This window comes from Callithrix jacchus, chromosome 2, assembly GCF_049354715.1.
Source record: "Callithrix jacchus isolate 240 chromosome 2, calJac240_pri, whole genome shotgun sequence".
In the NCBI taxonomy this organism is placed as follows: domain Eukaryota; kingdom Metazoa; phylum Chordata; class Mammalia; order Primates; family Cebidae; genus Callithrix; species Callithrix jacchus.
In genome coordinates this window covers 101,225,807-101,252,503 of record NC_133503.1, presented here as the reverse complement: position 1 = coordinate 101,252,503, position 26,697 = coordinate 101,225,807, and the positions used below count along the sequence as shown (strand labels likewise).

The 26,697-nt window shown below is 36.1% G+C and overlaps 1 protein-coding gene across 13 annotated transcripts in view; it reads left to right on the top strand.

The window, feature by feature from the left end:
- FER (FER tyrosine kinase) overlaps window positions 1-26,697 on the top strand; it is a 530,899-nt gene that overhangs the window by 92,186 nt on the left and 412,016 nt on the right. For all 13 annotated transcript variants that reach the window (XR_013532179.1, XR_013532180.1, XR_001910187.4 and 10 more), the window contains one exon: window positions 1,189-1,288. Coding sequence is in view for 10 of the 13 variants with exons in the window: in XM_078365065.1 (XP_078221191.1) it covers window positions 1,189-1,288 (100 nt within the window). In the remaining 3 variants the exon portion in view is untranslated. The remainder of the gene's footprint in view (window positions 1-1,188; window positions 1,289-26,697) is intronic.

Sequence of the window (26,697 nt, the reverse complement as noted above, 5' to 3'; positions counted from 1 at the left end):
TATCAGCCTTTTACCTAATAGTTTTACAAAGTTAACCAGTGAGTTTTTTCTTGAATGGAGAATGATTTGAACTCATTTATATGTATATTGCAGTTATTTTTGTTTATCCACACAGTGTCATTATCTGTGTCATCAAGAACATTGGTGATACAGAATTTCTTTAAAAAGGGCCCTTACATTATCTTGCAAGTTGCTGATGACCCCTTTTGCAAGGTTTTGATGCTTTCTCTTTTTAAATTTTCTCAAATGGCAAGTTTGAAGATTGTAGACAAGATCTGAGGCACATATTTTTTCCTTAAATTGCATTTATATGGCTTTTTGACTAGAGTCAAGGACTTGCATTTGTTTCATTGTGCCATAAAAATAATAAATATCTTAATTTTTTTAATCACAGAAAATATTTCTGCACATACCAAGTTAATTAAAAAAAATTAGGTAATGGCAGTGGCATTCTTTATTTACTTTTCTTTTTTTATTTTTGAGACTAGTTTTAGCCACGCTGGAGTTCAGTGGCATGATCTTGGCTCACTGCAACTTCTGCCTGCTAGGTTCAAGCAATTCTTGTCTTTCATCCTCCCGAGCAGCTGGGATTGTAGGTGTGCACTGCCATGGCGCTGCTTATTTTTTGTATTTTTAGTAGAGACAGGTTTTCACTGTATTGGCCAGGCTGGTTCTGAGCTGGTCTCAAGTGATACACCTGTTTCAGCCTCCCAAAGTGCTAGGATTACAGGTGTGAGCCATTGTACCTGGCCTGATTTGCTATTCTTTTTAATAAATTTGTTTTCACATGCTATTGAATTTAGTACTGATTTTTAAAACATGTTTGTAGTTTATTTTCTATAATTATATATTAAAGAGCAACTCTGACCTGTAAGTAGTAAAATACACATCAGTTATTGCTTTGGAACTTAAGTTCTTGAACAATTTAATTTATTTTTTATTATACTTTAAGTTCTAGGGTACATGTGCAGAATGTGCAGGTTTGCTTCATAGGTATACATGTGCCGTGGTGGTTTGCTGCACCCATCAACCAGTCATCTACATTAGGTATTTCTCCTAATGCTATCCCTCCCCTAGCCCCCCACCCCGCAACAGGCCCCAGTGTGTGATGTTCCCCTCCCTGTGTTCTCATTGAACAATTTAAATTTAAACATTAAAAAAAAATTCTGCTTTTTGTTTCTTTGACAGGTTACAAAAACAGAATTGGAGAAATTAAAATCCAGCTATAGACAATTAATAAAAGAAATGAATTCTGCCAAAGAGAAATATAAGGAAGCTTTAGCTAAAGGTAAGGCAAAATTATTAAAATTGTTTACTTAGGTGACTTTTATTCTTATTATTAGAAAGTTATCTTTGTAAGTAGTGGAATGATTCCATTTAGAGCATTTCACATATAAAAAACTCAAAATAAGCCAAGATAGGCTAATTGCCAAACTGTGTAGTAAGTCTTATTAATTTTTCATTGCTTTAAATAAAGTATTTTTGAATAGTTCATACTAAATGGAATTATGTAGCATGTGTAATAGAATTGAAAGAATGTTAAAAATTTTCTCTCTTGCACCATATTTACTTATTTAATTACAGAATGCTTAAATAAGAAAAATAGGGGTATATTTATTAGAAACTTTTAAAATCTTCTTCTTTACATGTATTATTTAAAAGTCATTAAAACCACAACATCATTTTATAGCATTATGTTCTTTTTATAAAAGCTCAACTTTATGTGTCTATATTGTCCTAATATTTTTGTAAGGAGTCTTAAAAATAAATGGAAAGAGAAGTATATTATTTATGTTTCAAACAGAGATTTGTTGTTATAGTTTTTTATTAAATACTTAGGTGATTTTGTATCTAAATTTTTAAATGTTAGATTTCAGTAAAGATTAAGCATAGTTTATGAATAGAAACTTCTTTGGCTGTTGCTATAATTGGGCAATATTTTCCTTATGTTTAAATGTGCCTAAACCGTTCATATTTATATATTTTTTCTTTATAAAAGTTGGAAGAGTTTTCTTTTTGTTTTGTTAATTTTCTCTCTAGCTAAGTACAGCCTTTATTAGAATCCCTATTTTCCTTTGGTTCTTAAATTTACCTTTCTCTTTTATTAATACATTTTCTCTTTGTCTTTTATTTGTTAAATATTCTTTTGCTATTGTGTCATAGTAAATGAAGTAAACAGCTCCTCTCTTTGGCTATATCTTGCACAATGAAAATATTGTTGTTATTCCCAGTACACTAGCGGTGATACTGATTTAAATGCAGTTTTTTCTTTTCTCCTTCCTTTCTCTCTCCTTTTCTTCTCTTCCTTATCTTCTTCCTCCCAGCTTCTTTTCTCTCCCTTGGTCTCCCTGTTTCTCCCCGTTCTCTCTCTTCCTCCTCCCTGTCTTACCCCCAACATCTACTTTGTGTCTCCTTTTCTCCATGCTCCCCACAATTTACTAGGGAAGTTGTATGCATGTTCACAGTTGCCTTACTTATGTGTCATGTAACTCAGCCAAGACTTTGAGATTATGTAGATATATTTTTTGAAAACCTTTGTTTTTAAATTATCTAAATTATTTCAGTGAAGCAAAGAAAGAAATGACAGTGGAAAGAGCACAGGCTTTAGAGACAGATAGTCTTGGATTTAAGTTCCAACATTGTGTGATTATTTTGTAGATTTTCAAACTTTCAATAGCTAATTATTATTCCTTTGTTATTTTAGGTGTGCTTTAGACAACCAAGAAATATTTACTGGGGACTTGCTATTTTTAAGTTACTGAGCTTCAAAACAATATTTGCCAGGCATTCAAGGAGCTTACAGTCTGACTCAATTACTTGAGGACTTCAATTCTCATTCTTTTTCAAAATTTAGCTTTTTCATAAGAGATCCCTTGGTAAATCATCAAGAATAGTTTAAAAATAACTTTGTACATTAAATATTACTTCTTTATCTGGCAAAATAGTTAATTTTATAAAGTTCATTGCTTCATGCCTGGCTAGCATTCTCAAGTTAATTAAATTACATTGTAAATACTGTTATCTGACTTCACCCACAGAAACCATATTGTAATCCAGCTATGCTGTGTCTTTCACACTAGGTTTATATCTGTTGGAGAATTATTAATAAGTAAAAGAAATATGTGATTACTCTCAAGTCTTTGAGATCTGTTTTTAATGATATCGTTTATTTTTTTAAAGTAAAATCTAATAGTGATGTCAAAGTTTTAAATAATTCTTGTACCTAATGCTTTTATTAGAAAATATTATCATTATTCTTTATTACTTCTGATTCAGATGAAACACCATTTAGCATTGTAGTCATAGTTGGAAGGTAACAAGAGAATCTGAAGGCCCTACTTCTAATAAATTTTAAGAAGTATTTGAATTTAAAAAAAAATTATAGACACTTATTTGTCTTTCTAAAGGTATTCATGGTAGTATTTTTCTGTTTTCAAGAATTTGATTTCTCACATTAAATCCTATAGAATATATAGTTATTTTTAAAATAAGTGCTTTTATATGTTCACTTCACACATGAAAGATAGGTACATTTTTATAATTAAAACTATGTTTGTACTCATATTTAAATGAAAAAGTATAAAATTTTATTTTCGAAAAATTATGTTTCACACTGTTTCTGTTTTTATGAAAACAGGAGTTGTTTTGTGGAGTTATTTACTCTTTACAAGGATGTTGGATTGTAATGGCAAAGTTTTCCAACATTTATAGGCTTTAATGTCAGAACCTTAGTTCACCTACATAGGCCAGATTAGAACACTTTTGGAATGGACCCTAGAGTCTATGGGGTGCTTACAATAGCTACCCAGATACTGTTCTGGCATCCAGAGTCATTACTTTAGACATTGGAAGGTCTTAGGAAACGTATTTACAATACCAGTCTAACATAGAACATCCAATTGGAGAAGACAAGGCCTTGGGGAAACTAGGCCTGAAAATAATTTTTATAGTAGGATAAATTCTATATTTGATCAAGAAATGGATTTGGATTCAAGGGCTCAGTTCCTATAACTGGGAGTTCAGCAGCAGTAGTAAACCAGCAGGAAGGCTGAGTTAATGCTGAAACTCCAAACTCCTGACCCCTGTTATATAAATTAAACTAATATTTTAAATTTTGAATGTTAAAATTTATATACAAAGGAACACTAGTTTATGTTTAGTATAATGTAAAATGTTACATTCATTTGCAATATGAATTTAGCATCATTTAAATTCTTTAAAAATAATAGACCTTAAACATTATGTGCATTGCTGTGTGCTATATTGAGGGAGCAAATGTGTATTGCATTTTGTCTTAAATTGACTTAGACTCATTTGAACATTAGTCTAGTGATAGTTACTTATAATGCATGCTGAGGACAACCAAAATAATTTTAGCCTATTGAGCTGAAGTTAATAACTTAGAGGTGATTTTTTTTTCATTTCCTGAACAAACACTTACTTTAGAAGCAAAGACCCTTTGATACAAAGAAGTACAAAAAGTGGTAAAGGATTCCACCTTTAGTGTTACCATCACTACCAAACACATACCTACCTATAGCTGTTCATGGCCCATGTCAGTCCTTCTTATAGACAGAAATCACCTCTAATAGATTTAATAAAAATGCAAATGCCTCTAAATGTTCTTTCAGAATGAGTAAGAAGAGGTGACCAAGCAGAACAAACCATGGGTGAAGGATTGTCACTCCCACAAATCAGGTGAAGGAAATAGTGTGGGATGAGCCAAAAATTAAAGGGATTCTAGGTGATTGTCAAGTCAAAAGTTAAAAGGGACCAAGTTGGTCCAGATAGAAAGAGAAGATGTGAGGAGTTAGGCTAGTCAAGTACCTGAAGCCTTCTCTGAGTGAGTAGAAGGGAATGGAAAGTACCTATAAATATCCAGTGGGAAAAAGAATGAATAGAACAGGAAGCAGAAAGAAGCCACTGAGAAATGCCTCATACCCCAACCCCATGCCATTTTCTAAAAGTAGTTAATCAGATTCTTTATCGGGACTGAGTTTAATTTACGCAGATTGAAAAAACATCTACTCTTAGCCCCACCAGGGAGCCTTTCATTTTATTTTCCAACCCTTTTTTTAAATAAAAAAATTAAAACAACCATAGAGATTAGAAGTATGGGACAGTGAATATGCATACTAGATTCATCAACTGTTAACCTTCTGCCACACTGGCAGAATCATTTGAATGCATGTTTCAGGCATCATATTCTTGATTGGTAAATGCTTCAGCTTGCATCTGCTGCGAATAAAGACATTCTTCTAAAACCCGCAATGCAATTATCATATCTAATAAGATTAAAAATAAATAATTCTCTATTATCTTCTAATATCCGGTCCATATTCTAGTCTCCTCATAATGTCACTTATACAGATTGGTGCAAAAGTACTTGCTGCTCTCACCATTGAAAATAATGCCAAAAACCAGAGTTACTTTTGCACCAACCTAATAGTTTTTTTTTTCTGTCCATCATTTTCTTCGTTGTTGCTTTGAACTAGTATCTGATCAAAGTAAACATACCACATTTGATTGGTGTGTCTCTACACTCTTAATCTTTTCATCTAGAACAGTCCTCCACATTTTACTCATGATGTATTTTTTTTTTCTCAAGAGTCCAGGATGGTTTTCTTGTAAAATTTCTCATATGCTAGATTGTCTGATTTCATTCTTATGACTTCTGTTTGACTTGTCCCTAATCTATCCCCTATATTTCCTGTAAATTTATGGATAGATGTAGAGGCTTGATTCAATTCAGGTTAAGTGTTTTTGACAGGACTGCCTCGTAGATGATGATGTATATATACTTTATGTTGCATCCTGTTGAGAGGCACATGAAGTTGGCTTGTCTTGCTCTTAGTGCTCAGTCAAGTTTGATCACTTAAGTCAAGTGGTGACTGCCAGGTCTCTCCATTTTGAAGTGAAATTGGTAAGTAACTCCAGAGTGATACACTGGTATGTGTATACCCTAACAACCTTCTTTTCAATGGTTTGGCATCCATTGATAATCCTTGCCAGTAACAATGTTACATTAACAGACAATCATTTGTAAAATGCCTAGCAGATGGCTGGGAGGAGATAGGAGGGTTGAGAGAAGAAACAGAACAGTGTAAAGAAGGAATAAGGGCCGGGCGTGGTGGCTCAAGCCTGTAATCCCAGCACTTTGGGAGGCCAAGGCGGGTGGATCATGAGGTCAACAGATCGAGACCATCCTGGTCAACATGGTGAAACCCCGTCTCTACTAAAATTGCAAAAAATTAGCTGGGCACGGTGGTGGGTGCCTGTAATCCCAGCTACTCTGGAGGCTGAGGCAGGAGAATTGCCTGAACCCAGGGGGCGGAGGTTTCAGTGAGCCGTGATTGTGCCATTGCACTCCAGCCTGGGTAACAAGAGCGAAACTCCGTCTCAAAAAAAAAAGAAGGAATAAAAAGCTGGGAATGGGAAAACAATTCCAAAAGCTTTTCTGGTACCCTTCTCTTTTTACATTTAACCCTTTCCAAAGTCATGAACTCTTTAAAGTAATGCTGGCTTGAAGCAGTGAGCAAATAAAGCCTCTTGCTCAGGCCTGTATCTTTGGTAAGAAGTGAATGCATTTTAGTTAGAGGTGTTTCTTGACAGCAGCATAGAATAACAGGTACTTAAATGCAGAATACAGATTTTACCTTCCTACTGCAGATTAAATTCTGAATACTTTTAGTTGGTTAAACACATGGTTAGCTTTAGCCATAAAACAGTTTTGTGAATCCATAAAGCTTGCATCTGCAGTAAGTAGTATAAAGGAAATAATCTATTTAAAAAAATCTTTTAAATTGTATATTTAGTAAATAAATAATACTCTGAGATTTATCTCTTAGGAGACATCCAGAGGTTTGTTGGGGTTCTGGCAAATATGGGGAATTCAGGTATTGTTTGCCACAATGTGCCTTAACAACTCCTTTTGACTATCATCAATACTGTTGATTTCCATGGGAAATAATTCTAATGTGGGTTTTAGTCTGTTAATTAATTAAAAAAATCATGAATAGTGAAGGTTTGTGTCAGGAGTAACAAAGTGGTATTATAGCTGCTGAACCTGCGTCTGTTTTGTGCCATCAGGTGAGAGTGAGAGCCGAGTGGGAGGTCTTTCTGGATCAATGGTGTGCAAAATACTCAGCTTTCCTTTCTGTTTTTCCTTTTTCTTGTCACTGAAGAAGTGATGGTTGGTTGTGGCAATAAATTAGTAGTAAGTACCTGAGATTTGTAAGGATTAGTATTTTAGTATGTATTTGGTATTTAGTATATGGATGCTGTTTAGGTCCTTTTTTGAAAATCAACTATTGAAATTACGAGATAATTTCAGAAATTTTACACAGACAGGATATTTAATATTAAGGAATTCTTGTTGCATTATAGGTTTGGTAATGATATTACAGTTATTTTCTTGAGGTTCTGTATTTTTGAAGTAAATGCAGAAATATTTACAGCTGAAATGATGTGATATCTGAGATTTGCTTCAAAATAATCTAAAGAATAGGGAGTAAGTAGATGGAAGTATAGCTGAAATGTGATTGGTCATGAGTTGATGTTTGTTCAAACTAGTTGTTATGTACATGGAGTTATTGAACAATTCTTTCTACTTTTGCATAGGTTTGAATTTTTCCACAATAATTATATAAAAATAAAGAATGTCACCATAGGAAATGAAGGAAAAGTAGATACTGGTGTAGGCAAGGATTTCATGACCAAAAACCCAAAAGCAAATGCAATAAAAACAAAGATAAATAGCTGGGACCTAATTAAACTAAAGAGCTTTTGCACAGCAAAAGGAACAGTCAGCAAGTAAACAGACAGCCCACAGAGTGGGAGAAAATCTTCACAATCTATGCATCTAACAAAGGACTAATATCCAGAATCTACAATGAATCAGTAACAACAACAAAAAAATCCCATCAAAAAGTGGGCTAAGGACATGAATAGACATGAATAGATAATTCTCAAAAGAAGATGTACAAATGGCCAACAAACAGATGAAATAATGCTCAACTTCACTAATGAATAGGGAAATGCAAATCAAAACCACAATGTGATGCCATCTTACTCCTTCAAGAATGGCCATAATAATAAAAAAAAAAAAAAAAAGAAAACAGTAGGAATTGGTGTGGATACAGTGGTTAGGGAATACTTCCACACTGGTGGGAATGTAAATTAGTACAGCCTCTATGGAAAAGTGTGGTGATTACTTAAAGAACTAAAAGTAGAACTACCATTTGATCTAGCAGTCCCACTACTGGGTATCCACCCAGAAGGAAAGAAATCATTATATGAAAAAGATACTTGCACACGCATGTTTATAGCAGTACAGTTCACAGTTGCAAAATTGTGGAACCAACCCAAATATTCATCAGTCAGAGTCGATAAATAAACGGTAGTATATATGTACAGTGGAATATTACTTGCCATAAAAAAGAATGAATTAATAGCATTTGCAGTGACCTGGATGAGATTGGAGACTATTATTCTAAGTGAAGTAACTCAGAAATGGAAAACCTGAGTAGTGTTCTCACTGATGTGTGGGAGCTAAGTTATGAGGATGCAAAGGCATAAGAATGATTTATGGACTTTGGGGATTTGAGGGGAAGAGTGCGAGCAGGCGAGGGATAAAACACAACAAATATGGTGCAGTGCAAACTGTTGGGTGATGGGTGCACCAGGATCTCACAAATCTCCGCTAAAGAACTTACTCATGTAACCAAATACCGCTTGTACCCCAATAACTTATGGAAACAAAAAAATAAATGAAAGATCTCAGATGATCCTCATTGGGGGCAACTATTTGTTATTCTGAATCTATACCATTTTATATTTATATACTAATAAATTTATTAATTCCTTCATTAATCACTCATTTAATAAGAATTTCTTTTGTTTAGTAAATATCAGAGATATAAAAGTGAAAAGGATGTGGACCGTACCTTCAAGCCATTGAGAGTTGAAAGTTTTATAAAATGAAATTTTTACAGAATTAAAAAAAATCCAAGCCCATAGAAAAATTGAAATGAAAACATAAACTCCTGCATACTTTTTACCTGGATTCACAAATTGCCAAAATTTTGTCATGACTGGGCTTTTGTTCTCTCTGTTTTTGTCTCTTTCTATGTATGTATGTATGAATATATATATATATATGTATATATATATGTACATAAAGTTTGCTTTTGATGAACCACTTGAAAGTATATTGTAACATCATAACATTTCCTTTTAAATACCTAAGCATATATTTCCTAAGAACTATATTTGCCAGCACAACCCCAATTTAACATGCCTAAAAAATTAAATTTTGATACACTAATAAAATTACATACATAATCTGTTTTCAAATTTATTACAGAAATGCCCTTATAACCTTGTGTTGTTTGTTTTGGATCCAGGGTCCAAATAAAGAATTATATATTGTGTTTAATTGCCATGTAGAAGAATTTCTCCTATTCTGTTTATGTTTTCACAGGTTTATGGTGATATAATTAACATACAGCAGACTGCCCATATTTAAAATATTTATTTTGATAAATTTTGACATATGTACACACCTGTAAAATTATCACTACAGTCAAGATAATGAACATGTCTTTCGCCCTGGAGGATTACTAGTGCCTCTTTGTAATCCCTGTCTTCCACATCTCTAGATCTTCCATCTTGTATCCCCAGGCAACTACTGAACTGCTTTCTGTCACTATCTAGTTTGGTTTTTATTTTTGAGAATATTTTAAAAAGGAAGCATACAGTATGCACTCTATTTTGTCTGCTTTCATTTGTTCAGAATAGTTATTTTGAAATCCATCCATGTTGGTGCATGTATCAGTAATTCACTTTTTAAAATTGCGCATTGGGACTCTATTGTATGGATCTCCTATAGTTGGCTTATCGGCTTTCCTGTTAATAGGCATTTGGGTTGTTCCTGGTATAGGGACATTACAAATAAAATGACTGTGAACATTTATGTGCAAATATTTGTATGGATATGTGGTTTCATTTTTCTTATATTAATACCTAGAGGGGGAATGACTAAATCATATATTGAGGTATGTTTAACTTTTGAGAAGCTTACCAAACATTTTCTGAAAGTATCTGTATCATTTTGCATTCTTTCTATTAGTGTATGAGAGTTCTTTTCTCCACAGGTTGGGAGTACTTGATATGACCAGCCTTTGATTTTCACTCCAGTTTTACTTTTTATTTTCCTAATGACCGATGATGTTGAACATATTTTGTGTGCTTGCTTGCTATTCATATCTTCTTTAGTGAAGTACCTGTTCAAATCTGTTGCCTATTTTTAAGTTGAGTTGGTTTCTTATTACTGATTTTTGAGAGTTCTTTGTATTTTCTGCATGTAAGTTGTTTATTAGAAATAAGATTTTTAAATTTTCTTGTCATTTGGTGCTTGTATTTTTTAATGGTGACTTAGGTACAAATATTTGTAACTTTGAAGAAGTCTAATTCACTTATTGTTTCTTATATGAATTGTCTTTTGGTGTTACAGCTAATAAATATTTACCTAATTTAAGGTCACTATGATTTTCCCCAGTGTTTTCTTCTAAAATTTTTATAATTTTAGTTTTTACATTTACGTCTGTGATCTCTTTTGGCTTAATTTTTATGCACAATTTGAGGCAAAGGAGGTAAAGGTTTAAATTTATCTCTTCCACATGAATATTCAGTTTTTCCAACTCGATTTGTTGAAAAGACCATCCTTTCCCTACTGAACTGCTTTGACATCCTTGTAAAAAACCAATTGACCATATATGTGCAAGTGTATTTCTGGATTATTTTCCACTGACCTATTGGTCTGTCTGTCAGTACGACACTATTTTGATTGTCTTTATGTCTTAGTCAATTTGGGCTGCTGTAACCAAAATACCATAACCTGGGTGGCTTAAAAACAACAATAATTTATACCTCACAGTTCTTTTTTTTTTTAAATTTTTTATTGGATTTTAGGTTTTGGGGTACATGAGCAGAGCATGCAAGACAGTTGCGTAGGTACACACATGGCAGTGTGCTTTGCTTTCCTTCTCCCCTTCACCCACATTTGGCCTTTCTCCCCAGGCTATCCCTCCCCACCTTCCCCTCCCACTGGCCCTCCCCTTTTCCCGCCAATAGACCCCAGTGTTTAGTACTCCCCTTTCTGTGTCCATGTGTTCTCATTTTTCATCATCCGCCTATGAGTGAGAATATGCGGTGTTTCATTTTCTGTTCTTGTGTCAGTTTGCTGAGGATGATGTTCTCCAGATTCATCCATGTCCCTACAAACAACACAAACTCATCATTTCTGATTGCTGCATAATATTCCATGGTGTATATGTGCCACATTTTTCCAATCCAGTCTATCATCATTGGGCTTTTGGGTTGATTCCAGGTCTTTGCTATTGTAAGCAGTGCTGCAATGAACATTCGTGTACATGTGTCCTTATAGTAGAACGATCTATAGTCTTTTGGATATATACCCAGTAATGGGATTGCTGGGTCAAATGGAATTTCTATTTCTAAGGCCTTGAGGAATCGCCACACTGACTTCCACAATGGTTGAACTAATTTACACTCCCACCAACAGTGTAGAAGTGTTCCTTTTTCTCCACATCCTCTCCAGCATCTGTTGTCTCCAGATTTTTTAATGATCGCCATTCTAACTGGCGTGAGATGGTATCTCAATGTGGTTTTGATTTGCATCTCTCTGATGACCAGTGACGATGAGCATTTTTTCATATGATTGTTGGCGTCATATATGTCTTCTTTCGTAAAGTGTCTGTTCATATCCTTTGCCCACTTTTTAATGGGCTTGTTTTTTTCCTGTTAATCTGTTTGAGTTCTTTGTAAATTCTGGATATCAGCCCTTTGTCAGATGGGTAAACTGCAAAAATTTTTTCCCATTCTGTTGGTTGCCGATTCACTCTAGTGACTGTTTCTTTTGCCGTGCAGAAGCTGTGGAGTTTGATTAGGTCCCGTTTGTCTATTTTGACTTTTGTTGCTAATGCTTTTGGTGTTTTGTTCATGAAGTCCTTGCCTACTCCTATGTCCTGGATAGTTTTGCCTAGATTTCCTTCTAGGGTTTTTATGGTGCCGGGTCTTATGTTTAAGTCTTTAATCCATCTGGAGTTAATTTTAGTGTAAGGTGTCAAGAAGGCTTCCAGTTTCTGCTTTCTGCACATGGCTAGCCAGTTTTCCCAACACCATTTGTTAAAAAGGGAATCCTTTCCCCATTGCTTGTTTTTGTCAGGTTTATCAAAGATTGTATAGTTGTAGATATGTTGTGTTGCCTCCGGTGCCTCTGTTTTGTTCCATTGGTCTATATCTCTGTTTTGGTACCAGTACCATGCTGTTTTGATTACTGTAGCCTTGTAGTATAGTTTGAAATCTGGTAGTGTAATGCCCCCCACTGTGTTCTTTTTGCTTAGAATTGACTTGGCTATGCGGGCTCTCTTTTGGTTCCATATGAAGTTCATGGTGGCTTTTTCCAGTTCTGTGAAGAAAGTCAATGGTAGCTTGATGGGGATAGCGTTGATTCTGTAAATTACTTTGGGCAGTATAGCCATTTTCACAATATTGATTCTTCCTAACCATGAACATGGAATGTTTCTCCATCTGTTTGTGTCCTCTCTGATTTCATTGAGCAGTGGTTTGTAGTTCTCCTTGAAGAGGTCCCTTACGTTCCTTGTGAGTTGTATTCCAAGGTATTTTATTCTTTTTGTAGCAATTGTGAATGGCAATTCGTTCTTGATTTGGCTTTCTTTAAGTCTGTTATTGGTGTAGACGAATGCTTGTGATTTTTGCACATTGATTTTATATCCTGAGAGTTTGCTGAAGTTGCTCCTCAGTTTCAGGAGTTTTTGGGCTGAGGCGATGGGGTCTTTAGGTGTACTATCATGTCGTCTGCAAATAGAGACAATTTGGCTTCCACCTTTCCTATTTGAATACCCTTTATTTCTCTTTCTTACCTGATTGCTCTGGCTAGAACTTCCAGTACTATATTGAATAGGAGTGGTGAAAGAGGGCATCCTTGTCTAGTGCCAGATTTCAAAAGGAATGCTTCCAGTTTTTGCCCATTCAGTATGATATTGGCTGTTGGTTTGTCATAAATAGCTTTTATTACTTTGAGATATGTTCTATCAATACCGAGTTTATTGAGGGTTTTTAGCATAAAGGGCTGTTGAATTTTGTCAAATGCCTTCTCTGCGTCAATTGAGATAATCATGTGGTTTTTGTTTTTGGTTCTGTTTATGTGGTGAATTACGTTGATAGACTTGCGTATGTTGAACCAGCCTTGCATCCCCGGGATGAATCCTACTTGATCATGATGAATAAGTTTTTTGATTTGCTGTTACAATCAGCTTGCCAATATTTTATTGAAGATTTTTGCATCTATGTTCATCATGGATATTGGCCTGAAGTTTTCTTTTCTTGTTGGGTCTCTGCCAGGTTTTGGTATCAGAATGATGTTGGTCTCGTAAAATGATTTGGGAAGGCTTCCCTCTTTTTGGATTGTTTGAAAGTTTTAGAGGGAATGGTACCAGCTCCTCTTTGTGTATCTGGTAGAATTCGGCTGTGAACCCGTCTGGTCCTGGGCTTTTTTTGAGTGGTAGGCTTTTAATTGCTGCCTTGACTTCTGACCTTGTTATTGGTCTATTCATAGTTTCAGCTTCCTCCTGGTTTAGGCTTGGGAGGACACAGGAGTCCAGGAATTTATCCATTTCTTCCAGGTTTACTAGTTTATGTGCATAGAGTTGTTTGTAATATTCTCTGATGATGGTTTTAATTTCTGTGGAATCTGTGGTGATTTCCCCTTTATCATTTTTTATTGCATCTATTTCGTTGTTCTCTCTTTTCTTTTTAATCAATCTGGCTAGTGGTCTGTCTATTTTGTTGATCTTTTAAAAAAACCAGCTCTTGGATGTATTGATTTTTTGGAGGGTTTTTGTGTCTCCATCTCCTTCAGTTCAGCTCTGATCTTAGTTATTTCTTGTCTTCTGCTGGGTTTTGAGTTTTTTTGATCTTGCTCTGCTAGCTCTTTCAATTTTGACGATAGGGTGTCAATTTTGGATCTCTCCATTCTCCTCATATGGGCACTTATTGCTATATACTTTCCTCTAGAGACTGCTTTAAATGTGTCCCAGATGTTCTGGCATGTTGTGTCTTCGTTCTCATTGGTTTCGAAGAACTTCTTTATTTCTGTCTTCATTTCATTGTTTACCCAGTCAACATTCAAGAGCCAGTTGTTCAGTTTCCATGAAGCTGTGCGGTTCTCGGTTGGTTTCTGTATTCTGAGTTCTAACTTGATTGCACTATGATCTGAGAGGTTGTTTGTTATGATTTCAGTTGTTTTGCATTTGTTGAGCAGTGCTTTCCTTCCAATTATGTGGTCAATTTTAGAGTAGGTGTGATGTGGTGCTGAGAAGAATGTGGATTCTGTGGATTTGGGGTGGAGAATTCTGTAAATGTCTATCAGGTTTGCTTGCTCCAGGTCTGAGTTCAAGCCCTGGATATCCTTGTTCATTTTCTGTCTGGTTGATCTGTCTAATATTGACAGTGGAGTGTTAAAGTCTCCCACTATTATTGTGTGGGAGTCTAAGTCTCTTTGTAAGTCATTAAGAACTTGCCTTATGTATCTGGGTGCTCCTGCATTGGGTCCATATATGTTCAGGATCGTTAGCTCTTCTTGTTGTATCGATCCTTTTACCATTACGTAATGGCCTTCTTTGTCTCTTTTGATCTTTGTTTCTTTAAAGTCTATTTTATCAGAGATGAGAATTGCAACTCCTGATTTTTTTTGCTCTCCATTTGTTTGGTAAATCTTCCTTCATCCCTTTATTTTGAGCCTTTGTGTATCCTTGCATGTGAGATGGGTTTCCTGGATACAGCACACTGATGGGTTTTGGATTTTTATCCAATTTGCCAGTCTGTGTCTTTTGATTGGTGCATTTAGTCCATTTACCTTTAGGGTTAATATTGTTATGTGTGAATTTGATACATCCATTTTGATGCTAAGTGGCTGTTTTGCCCGTTAGTTGTTGTAGATTCTTCATTATGTTGATGCTCTTTAGCATTCAGTGTGATTTTGGAATGGCTGGTACTGGTTGTTCCTTTCTATGTGTAGTGCCTCTTTTAGGAGCTCTTGTAAAGCAGGCCTGGTGGTGACAAAATCTCTAAGTACTTGCTTGTTCGCAAAGGATTTTATTTTTCCTTCATTTCTGAAACTCAGTTTGACTGGATATGAAATTCTTGGTTGAAAGTTCTTTTCTTTAAGAATGTTGAATATTGGCCCCCACTCTCTTCTGACTTGTAGTGTTTCTGCCGAGAGATCTGCTGTGAGTCTGATGGGCTTCCCTTTGTGGGTGACCCGACCTTTCTCTCTGGCTGCCCTTAGTATTTTCTCCTTTATTTCAACCTTGTTGAATCTGACGATTATGTGCCTTGGGGTTGCTCTTCTTGCAGAATATCTTTGTGGTGTTCTCTGTATTTCCTGCATTTGAGTGTTGGCCTGTCTTGCTAGGTGGGGGAAATTTTCCTGGATGATGTCCTGAAGAGTATTTTCCAGCTTGGATTCCTTGTCTTCATCCCCTTCTGGTACACCTATCAAACGTAGGTTAGGTCTTTTCACATAGTCACACATTTCTTGGAGACTTTGTTCATTCCTTTTTGCGCTTTTTTCTCTAATCTTGGTTTCTCGTTTTATTTCATTGAGTTGGTCTTCGACTTCAGATATTCTTTCTTCTGCTTGGTCAATTCGGCTATTGAAACTTGTGCATGCTTCGCGAAGTTCTCGTATTGTGTTTTTCAGCTCCTTTAATTCGTTCATATTCCTCTCTAAGTTATCCATTCTTGTTATCATTTCCTCATATCTTTTTTTAAGTTCCTTAGTTTCTTTGCATTGATTTAATACATGTTCCTTTATCTCACAAAAATTCTCATTATCCACCTTCTGAAGACAGTCATTCTCCATCCAGCTTTGTTCCCTTGCTGGTGAGGAGTTTTGGTCCTTTCTAGGAGGCGAGGTGTTCTGGTTTCAGGTGTTTTCCTCCTTTTTTCGCTGGTTTCTTTCCATCTTTGTGGATTTATCCGCTTGTCCTCTGCATAGTTGCTGACTTTTTGATTGGGTCTCATAGTGGACACCCAGATTGTTGATGATGAAGTATTTCTGTTACTTGGTTCTTTTTCTACCAGTCTATCCCCTTCGCTGTACGACTGCTGAGGTCCACTCCAGGCCCTGCTTGTCTGGGGTGCACCTCTAGCAGCTGTGGCACAGCGAGGGATGCTACCAGTTTCTTTTTCTGCTATCTTTGTTCCAGGATGATGCCTGCCAAATGTCAGTCTTTTGGATATAGAGGGGTCAGGGAGCTGCTTGAGGAGACAGTCTGTACTTTATATGAGCTCAATTGCTGAGCTGTGAGCTCTGTTGTTCATTCAGGGCTGTTAGGCTGCTATGTTTGATTCTGCTGCAACAGAGCTCATTAAAAAACCCTTTTTTTCTCAAATGATCTGTGTTGGGGGGTTCGGGCTTTATTTTTGGATGTCTGTTGAGGTGTCCTGCCCAGCTAGGAGGCAGACTAGCCACAGTTTGCCTGCCGAGGCTCCGCCCTGCTGTTGTGTGGTTCACCCTGTTGCTGCAGGCTCTGCTGTTCTGCTGTGGTTTCCGCCACGCCCTGTGGCAAAGTCTCTCTGTTGTAGCGGGTTGCCTCGGCAACTGCAGGCTGCATCAGCAGTGGGCGTGTATCTCAGTAGGGACGGGTTGCCTCGGCAATGGCTGGCTGTGTCAGCAGTGGGCGTGTATCTCAGTTGGGGCGGGTTGCCTCGGTAATGGTGGATGCCCCTCTCCCACAGAGCGTCTCGGACTGTCTGCACGGGGATCATTTGAAATCGCGGTTTTGTTCGTCTCACTGGGCTACCCCAAACGCTGTGTCCCTGCAATCCCCTCGGCTGGCCCACTGTCCAAGTCTCATTCAGTCTCAAGTCCAGCCCTCTCAAGTCTCAGGTTGCCGGTTCAACAGGGCACCCAGACAAGCACGCCCTGTGGGGAGCGCTGGGTAGGGCCGGCCGCCGCCCCGCCGGCTGCCGGCTTCACCAGGCAGAAGTACTGCCTGGCGTCTTGCGTCTCCTTTATACTTGGGAATTTCCCTGTTCTGTGGGCAATAAAGATCTGTCTGGAAATGCAGCTCCGACTCACGTCTCCGCGGATTCAACGAGAGCTCCAATCCTGGGTTGTTCTCACAGCGCCATCTTGAGTCCTCCTTCTCACAGTTCTTGAGGTTGGAAAATGTAATACCAAAGCACCAGTAGATTTGATGTTTGGTGAAGGCCTGTTTTCTGGTTCTAAGGTGGTACCTTCTCCCTGTGTCCTCACATGGTAGAAGGAACAAATGAGCTTCCTTAGGCCTACTTTATAAAGGCACTAATGCCATCCATGAGGGCTCTGCCTTTATGATCCAGTCACCCCACTAAACATTCCACCTCTTAATACCATCACCTTGCAGGTGTTAGTATTTCAATATATGAATTGTAGGGGGACGCAAACACTCAGACCGTAGCACTATAGCTTTATAATTCTTAAAATCAGATAGTGTCAGCTCTCTCACTTTTTTCTTCTTTGAAGTTGTTTTGGATATCTAGATCCTTTGCATTTTTATATACATTTTGGATCTGTGGATAATTTCTGTAAAACAGCCTGCTAGGGTTTTGATAGGGATTGCATTGAACTTATAGATGAAGTAGGGAAGAGTTGACTTCTTGACAATATTGAGTCTTCTTATCAGTGAACATGGAATGTTTCTCCATGCAAGTTTTACCTTTCTTTATTTTTGGTGCTATTCTGGATGGTATTGTTTCCTTAATTTTATTTTTGGATTCTTCATTGCTGGTGTATATATAGAAATACAGTTGATTTTTGAATATTAACTTTTATCCTGTGGACTTACTGAACTTGTTTACTAATTCTAGTGTTTTTGTTTTTTGGAGAGTGTCTGTCTTGCTCTGTCAACAGGCTGGAGTGCAGTGGCACCATCTCGGCTCACTGCAACCTCTGTCTGTCAGGTTCAAGTGATTCTCTTGGCTCAGCCTTCTGAGTAGCTGGGACTACAGGAACCTGCCACCACTCCCTACTAGTACTTTTTTCAGTAGAGATAAGGTTTCACCACATTGGTCAGGCTGGTCTTGAACTCCTGACCTCAAGTATCTGCCAACCTTGGCTTACCAAAGTGCTGGGGTTATAGGTGAGAGCCACTGTGCCTGGCCTCTAATTGGTTTTTAAAAATTAATTTCTTAGGATTTTATACTTGTAGGATCATGTTATCTATGTATAAAGATAGTTTTACTTTTTTTTTTTTTTTTTTTTTTAAGAAAGAGAGAAAGAGGAAGGAGAACGGGAGTCTTGCTCTATTGCCCAGGCTGGAATGCAATCTAAAAATAGGTATTAAAAACCTCTTTTATGCCAATAATTGTGCTTAACAGCAGAGACAGGAAGGAATAAGGGAAGAAAATAACAAACAAACAGCCAACCAATATTTCATTTAAGTCTGTGAAATGCTATGCAAGTGCTGAAGAGTGATTTACTTCAAATTATGTGGTCACTTTCAAAATAGGTGTAATGTGATACTGAGAAAAATCTATATTCTGTGGACCTCGGGTGAAGAATTCTATAAATATTCACTGAGTTTACTTATTCCAGGTCTGAGTTGAAATCATAGATTTACCTGTTAATTTTCTATCTCGTTGATCCGTCGAATATTAACAATGTGGTGTCAAAGTCTCCCGCTATTATTGTGCAGGAGTCCGAGTCTCTTTATAAGTTATTAAGAACTTGTGTTATGTATCTGGGTGTTCCTATATTGGGTGCGTATTTATTTATGATCATTGACTCCTGTTGTTGCATTGATCCTTTTACCATTATGTGATGTCCTTCTTTGTTTCTTTTAGTCTTTGTTACTATTAAAGTCTATTTTGTCAGAGATGAAAGTTAAAACACCTGTTTTTTTTTTTCTCTCCATTTGATTGGTAAGTCTTCCACCAACCCTTTGTTTTGAGTCTTTGTGTGTCCTTGCTTATGAAATGGATCTGGATAGAGTGTATTGATGAGTTTTGACTTTTTATTCAATTTGCCTGTCTGTGTCTTTGATTGGGGCATTTAATCCATTTAAATTTGGGATTAATATAGATATTTGTGAGTTTAATATTGTCATTTAATGCTAGCTGGCTATTTTGCCCATTAGTTGATATGGATTCTTCATTATGGAGATACTCTTTACCTTTTGGTTAGTTTTTGTGATGATTGATACTGGTTGTTCCTTTCTGTGTATAGTGCTTCTTTCCAACGCTCTTGTAAAGCACGCCTGGTGGTGATGAAATCTCTGAGTGCTTGCTTATTCACGAAAAATTTTATTTTTCCTTCATTTATGAAGCTTAGTTTGGCTGGATATGAGATTCTGGGTTGAAAATTCTTTTCTTTGAGGATATTGAATATTGACCCCCACTCTCTTTAGTCTGTAGAGTTTCTGCTGAGAGATCTGCTATGAATCTGATAGGCTTCCCTTTTTGGGTAACCTGACCTTTCTCTCTAGCTGCCCTTAGAATTTTCTTCTTTATTTCACCCTGGTGAATTTAATGATTATGTGTCTTGGGGTTGCTCTACTTGAGGAATATCTTTGTGGTGTTCTCTGTATTACCTGGAGTTGAGTATTGTCCTGCGTTACTAGGTTAGGAACGTTTTCCTGAATAATATCCTGAAGAATATTTTCCAGCTTGGATTCATTCTCTTTATGACATTCAGGTACACCTATCAAATGTAAATTAGGTCTTTTCACATAGTCCCATATTTCTTGGAGACTTTGCTCATACCTTTTTACTCTTTGTTCTCTAATCTTGTCTTCTCATTTCATTAAGTTGGTCTTCAACCTCTGATATCCTTTCTTCTGCTTGATCAATTTGACTGTTAAAAACTGTGCATACTTCACAGAGTTCTTGTATTGTATTCTTCAGTTCCATTAATTCACTTATATTTCTCTCTAAATTGTCTATTCTCATTAAGATTTTGTCAAACCTTTTTTCAAGGTTCTTAGTTTCTTTACATTGGGCTAGAACATGTACTTTTAACTCACAGAAGTTTCTTATTATCCACCTTTTGAAGCCTAATTCTGTTAATGGAACACACTCGTTCTCCATCAGGCCTTGTTCCCTTGTTGATAAGGAACTATGATTCCCTATAGAGGGAGAGGCATTCTGATTTTGGGTATTCTCAGCCTTTTTATGCTGGTTTCTTCCCGTAATTGTAAATTTATCCACCTGTCATCTTTGTAATTACAACTTTCAAATTAGGTCTCTGAGTGGACGTCCAACTTGTTGATTCCCAGTGCCAGAATCTGAGCAACCCACTGTGCCGGCTAAAACAGCAGCGTTAAGATTCATGGTGCTTTTCTGCCCAGGAATCTCCAGTCTGGCTTCCTTCTTTTTCAATCAGCTGAGTAGGCGACTCTGCCTTCCCAGAGCTCCAAACCTCGACCAGAAGGGGACCTAGTCCTGTTTACTCTGCACCAAGAACTGCCATGCCGGCCAGAAGAGTCGTGCTGGTGACCCGTGGGACTCCTCCACAGGGAATCTCCTGGTCCATGAGCAACAAAAATTCTCCTGAAAGTGTGGCGTCCTCTCGTTCTCTGCGCTTTCACTGGGAGCTACATTCCTGAGCTGCTAGTAACCGGCCATCTTGGATCTCTCTCTGATAGTGTTACTTTTACCTTTTCAATCTAGATGACTTTTTTTCTCCTTCTCCTTCTTTTTCTTGCCTAATTGCCCTGCCTAGACCCTCTAGTATAATGTTGAATAGAAGTGAGAGGAGCAAACAGTGTTGGCTTGCCTTGTTCCTGTACTTAGGCATAAAGCATTTTGTCTTTCACCTTCAAGTGTGAAATTTGTTATAGTTTTCTAAAGATTAAAAAAAAAATCATACGGAACTGATTTTTTTTTTCTATTTCTGTGTTAGAATGAATGTTGGATCTTGTCAAATGCTCTTTCTGTGTCTATTGAGATAAATGTGTACATAGTTTTTTTGTTAATATGGTTAATTATTTTGACTGATTTTCACATTTCAAATATTTTATCAGCCTTGCGTAATATCTCCCTAGTCATGACTAAGGATACAATTTTCTAAGTCATGATGTATTATTACTTTTTATATTGTTGGATGTGATTTGCTAAGTTTTTGTTTATAACTTTTCACCTATGTCTATGTTTTTTGTAATATCTTTGTCTCATTTTCATATGCTGGCCTCAGAGTAATTACCTCCTCACCAATTTTCTGGGAAGATTTGTGTTGAGTTGGTATTATTTCTTTCTTAAATATTTGTGGAGTTTACTTGTGAAGCCATCTGGATCAGCTTGTTTTTATTTTTTCTTTTTGGATAAGTTTTTAAAGTATAAATTCACTTTCTGTAATCAATATAAGGCTATTTTAGCCAGGCATGATGGCATGTGTTAGTAGTTCTAACTACTTGGGAGGCTGAGAGGGGAGGATAGCTTGAGCCCAGGAGTTCGAAGTTATAGTGCGCTATGATCATACCATTGCACCCCAGACTAGGCGACAAAGTGAGACCTTGTCTCTTAAGAAAAAAAAAATGAGGCTACTTAGTTTGTTTCTTTTTATTTTAGGTTTGGTAGGTTGTCTTTTCAGGAATTTGTCCATTTCATATAAGTTATAGAATGTATTGATAGTAATTTGTTCATGATAGTCCTTTATTCACCTTTTTATATTTATAGAATGTGTAGTAACATTTCCTTTCTCATTCTTGGTGTTAGTACTTTTTCTCATGTTTCTTGATCATTGTGACTAGAGGTTTATCAGTTTTACTAATCTTCTTAAAGACCAGCTTTTAGCTTCATTGATGTTTTTCTTCTATTTTTGTGATTTCTACTTTAATGATTTCTGCTCTGATCCTTCTTATTTCCTTCCTCTGCTTGCTTTAGGCTTAGTTTACACTTTTACTGTTTTCTAAATGTGGAAGCTGAGGTCATTGATTTGAGAACTATCCTCTTTTCAAATGCTAGCATTTGGCACTATAAAGTTCCTTGAATACTATTTTTGCAATATCCCATCAATTTTATTTATTGTGTTTCTATTTTTATTCCAGTCAAAATACTTTATGATTTCCTTTGATTATGTTTTTTATGTGTTTTTCTTTGATTCATGGGTTATTTAGAAGAGTGTTGTCTATTATCATTTTTCTAGAGTTTTAAAATTTTTTAAAATTTAATTTCATTGTGGTCTGAGAATCTTTTTTATTACTTTATTTCTTTTACATTTATGTAATACTTTATTTTGGCCAGTAAATGTTTATTCTGGTAAGTGCTTTGTGTGCACTTCATAAGAATGTGCTATCTGCTATTGTTCTTTGGCGTGATCTATCTTGTCAACTTGGTCCAGTTATTTAAGAGTATTATTCAAATTTATTATGTTCTTACAAATTTTTTGTCTATATGTTGTATCTGTTATTGAAAGAAGGATATTGCAATCTCCAACTATAATTGTGGATTTGTCTATTTTTTCTTACGTGTTTTGAAACTGTTATTGGTATGTAAGCATTTATGATTATTATAGTCTTTTGATGACCTGACTGCTTTATTAATATGAAATGACTTTTATTATGCTTGGTAATAATATTCTTTGCTCTGTTATTTATTCTGTTTGGTACTAATATAGCCATTCCAGCTTTCTTTTGATTAGTGTTTACATAATATATTCTTTTTTTCTTTTTCCTTTTTAATTTAATTTTATATTTTTTTACAACAGGATCTCACTCTGTTGCCCAGGTTGGAGTGCAGTGGTGGTGCGATCATAGCTTGCTGCAGCCTTAAACTCCTGGGCTCAAGTGATCCTCCTGTCTCAGCCATCTGCATAGCTGAGAATACAAACATGCGCTGCCACGTCCAGCTAACTTTTTATAGAGATAGGGTTTTGCCATGTTCCCCAGGCTAGTCTCCAACCCCTGAACTCAAGTTATCTGCCTGCCTGGTCCTCCCAAAGTATTGAGGGTACAGGTATGAGCCACCACGTCCATCAGTCTTTATTTCTGAAATGGATTTCTTGCAAACAGCTTATCTCTTGCTTTTGTTTCTTGATAATCCCCACCTTTTTTAGTGGCATTTAGACCAATATTTAAATGTAATTTTTTTATAATGTTAGGTTTAATCTGTCATTTTGCAGTTTGTTTTCTCTTTGTTCCATGTATTCTGTATTTCACTTTTCCTTTAGTCTACCTTTCTCTGGATTAATTGAACATTTTTCTGAAGATTCTTGTCTCTTTTGCTGATTCGTTAGCTCTAATGTTTTGTTTTATATGTAATTTACCATAGTATACTTTTGAGTGGTATTATGCCACTTTGTATATATATCATGTATGTAGTATGGGAATCTTACAGTAGGATAGTTCTGTTTCTTCCTTTCCTGTCTTTGCGCTATTGGGATTTTTAAATATATTTTACTTTTGCTTATGTTTTAAACTACACACTACATTGTTAATGTTTTTGTTTTGTTTAAATAGTAAATTATCTTCAATAATAAGCAAAATATTTCATATATTTATCCTTGTACTTATCTTTTCCATCATTCTTCATTTATTAATCTATGTCTCTGTTTCTGTTTGGTATCATTTTACTTTTGCCTGAATGTCTTACTTTTAACATTTCTTGTAATATAGGTCTGCATGTAATGAATTCTTTAGGCTTCTATATGTCTGAAAAAATATTTATTTCCCTTTCATGTTTTAAATATATTTTTGGGGATATAGAATTTTATTTTAACAGATTTTTGCTCCTTCATGTTTTTAAAGATGTTTCTCCATCACCTGTCACAAAGATATCTGTAATCCTTATCTTGGTTGCTCTGCACATTTCATTTTTCTTTGGCAGCTTTTAAGATTTTCTTTTTTCTAATGTTTTATAATTGGATTTAAGCAATTTGATCATGATTTACTTTGCTGTAGGCTTTAAAAAAATTTTTAATTCATGTTTGCATTTTTTGAGCTTCTTGTATCTGAGTTTTTAGTTTTCATCAAATTTGGAAAACTTTCAGCGATTATTTCTTTACATACATTTTCTGTATCCCCCTTTCTTTCTGCTTGCTTTCGGAGACTCTAGTTACAGATACATTAGGCTGCTTGTAGTTCTCTTACAGACTCCTAATGCTCTGTTTATTTTTTTCCCCTTTTCTTTTTTTTCTGTTTCATTTTGGCTGGTTTCTTTGGCTATGCCTAAAAGTGTAGCAGTCTTTTCTTCTGCAGTGCCTAATTGCCTTTAATTCCATCTAATGTGTGTTTTTTTTTAATTGTTGTTGTTTGTTTTTGTCTCAGGCAGTATAGGTTTTGCCTGCTCAAGTATGATTTGGGTTTTTTCTTAAGTTTTTATATATTGACTTCACTTTTTGAACATACTGAATGCCATTATAATAACTGTTTTGAAATCTTTATCACCCAGTTCTATCATCTGTGTCACTTTTGGTTAATTGATTTGTCCCCTCATTTTGGGTAGATATTTTTCTTCTTTGAATGCCTGATGACTTTGATGAGATGCCATACATGGTGAGTTTTAAACTTGTCAGATTGGGTCTCATTAACACTTTTGATAAAGCTGTAAGACTTCTAGTCCAAGGAGAAAATATAGAACATTTCCTTGATTCATGATAGAAAAATAATTAGTTTTTGTTTGTGAAGTGATGGAAGCTTAAAAATCATATTATTAGTGCCTGTTTTGAGCCTGTTTTTCCTCTCAAAATTCATAGTGATTCTCTACTGTTTTTCTATATGATAGCTATAATATACTTTTTCATGTGTTTGTTTTGTTTCATATATTAATCTAAGGATTCCAATTAAGATGTTTCTGATTTTTCTTTTGCATAAGTTAAATAATTGAAGTTTTTGTATACTGTACTTAGATAATCCCTTTGTAGTGCTTGATTTTTCAAGGGATTCTGTAAGTTTAGGTTTATCACTACACACAAATAATTTTAAGTATTTTGTCTTTCAATCTCATGTGAAACGAGAAAATTTTTTATATAAAACTTGAAGAAAAATGTTTTATCTTTTTTATTTATTTTTTATTTTTTGGAGATGGAGTCTCACTCCTGTTGCCCAGGCTGAAGTGCAGTGGTGCTGTCTAGGCTCACTGCAATCTCTGCATCCCAGGCTCAAGCAATCTCCTGCCTCAGCCTCCCAAGTAGTTGGGACCACAGGTGCGTGCCACCGTGCCTGGTTAATTTTTTGTATTTTAGTAGAGATGGGATTTCACCATGTTGCTCAGGCTGGTCTGGAACTTCTGAGCTCAGGCAGTTTGCCTGCCTCAGCCTCCCAAAGTGCTAAGATTTTATGTGTGAGCCACTGCTCCTGGCCTTATCTATTTTTTTAAGTTGGGATACTATTTATTTGTTTTTCTATTAGAAAACCTTAAACTTTTAAGATTTATTCTTTAATTCCTTGTCAAGGGATTTCAGAAGTAATGCTGCAAAGAATATCTGTGTATTCTGTTTATTACAGTAATTTTCTGTTCATTTAGGGCAGATCATATTGATTTTATTACCTTGTTATTTCACAGTATTCAAAAAAATTAAAAATGGCCACTTACAATATTAGATAGTTTCTTTGGAAATTTTTTTTTTTTTAATTGCAGTTTAGATTTTGGGGTACATGTGCAGAACATGCAAGATAGTTGCATAGGTACACATGTGGCAGTGTGATTTGTTGTCTTCCTCCCCTTCACCCACATCTGGCATTTCTCCCCATGCTATCCCTCCCCAGCTCCCCCTCCGCTGTCCCTCCCCTATTCCCCCCAATAGACCCCAGTGTGTAGTGCTCCCCTCCCTGTGTCCATGTGTTCTCATTGTTCATCACCCACCTATGAGTGAGAATATGCGGTATTTCATTTTCTGTTCTTGTGTCAGTTTGCTGAGAATGATGTTCTCTAGATTCATCCATGTCCCTACAAAGGACATGAACTCATTGTTTTTGATGGTTGCATAATATTCCATGGTGTATATGTGCCACATTTTAGTTTCTCTGGAAATTTCTAATAGACAAACAGTTTTTAAGTACATGATTGGGAGAATAAAGAAATAGTTGAAGCCAAATCTGTCTGATTTCAGTGTCCATAGCCTTGTTGACCTATGAATTAAATTAAACTTTGTTAGTGATAATGAAAGACCAAAACACATTCTAAGTTTTAGAGTCTTAGTGGACTTTATCATCCTTCCTAATTTGTTCTGAGAGTTATATGAGTTTATTTATTCCCAGATATTTTGGGCTCACAATTTCCTCAACTTGTTCATGTTGTAGCTAATAAATATCATTGTATTAGTCTGTTTTCATGCTGCTGAAAGACATACCTGAGACTGGGCAATTTACAAAAGAAAGAGGTTAAATGGACTTACAGTTTCACATGGCTGGGAAGGCCTCACAATCATGGCAGAAGGAAAGGAGGAGCCAGTCATGTCTTACATGGATAGCTGCAGGTAAGGAGAGAGATTCGTCAGGGAAACTCTGCCTTATAAAGCCATCAGATATTGCAAGACTTACTCACTATCACGAGAACAGCTTGGGATGACCTGCCCTTAGGAGTCACTTACCTCCCACCGGGTCCCTCCCACAACATGTGGGAATTCAAGATGAGATTTGGGTGGAGACACAGCCAAACCATGTCAGTCACCTT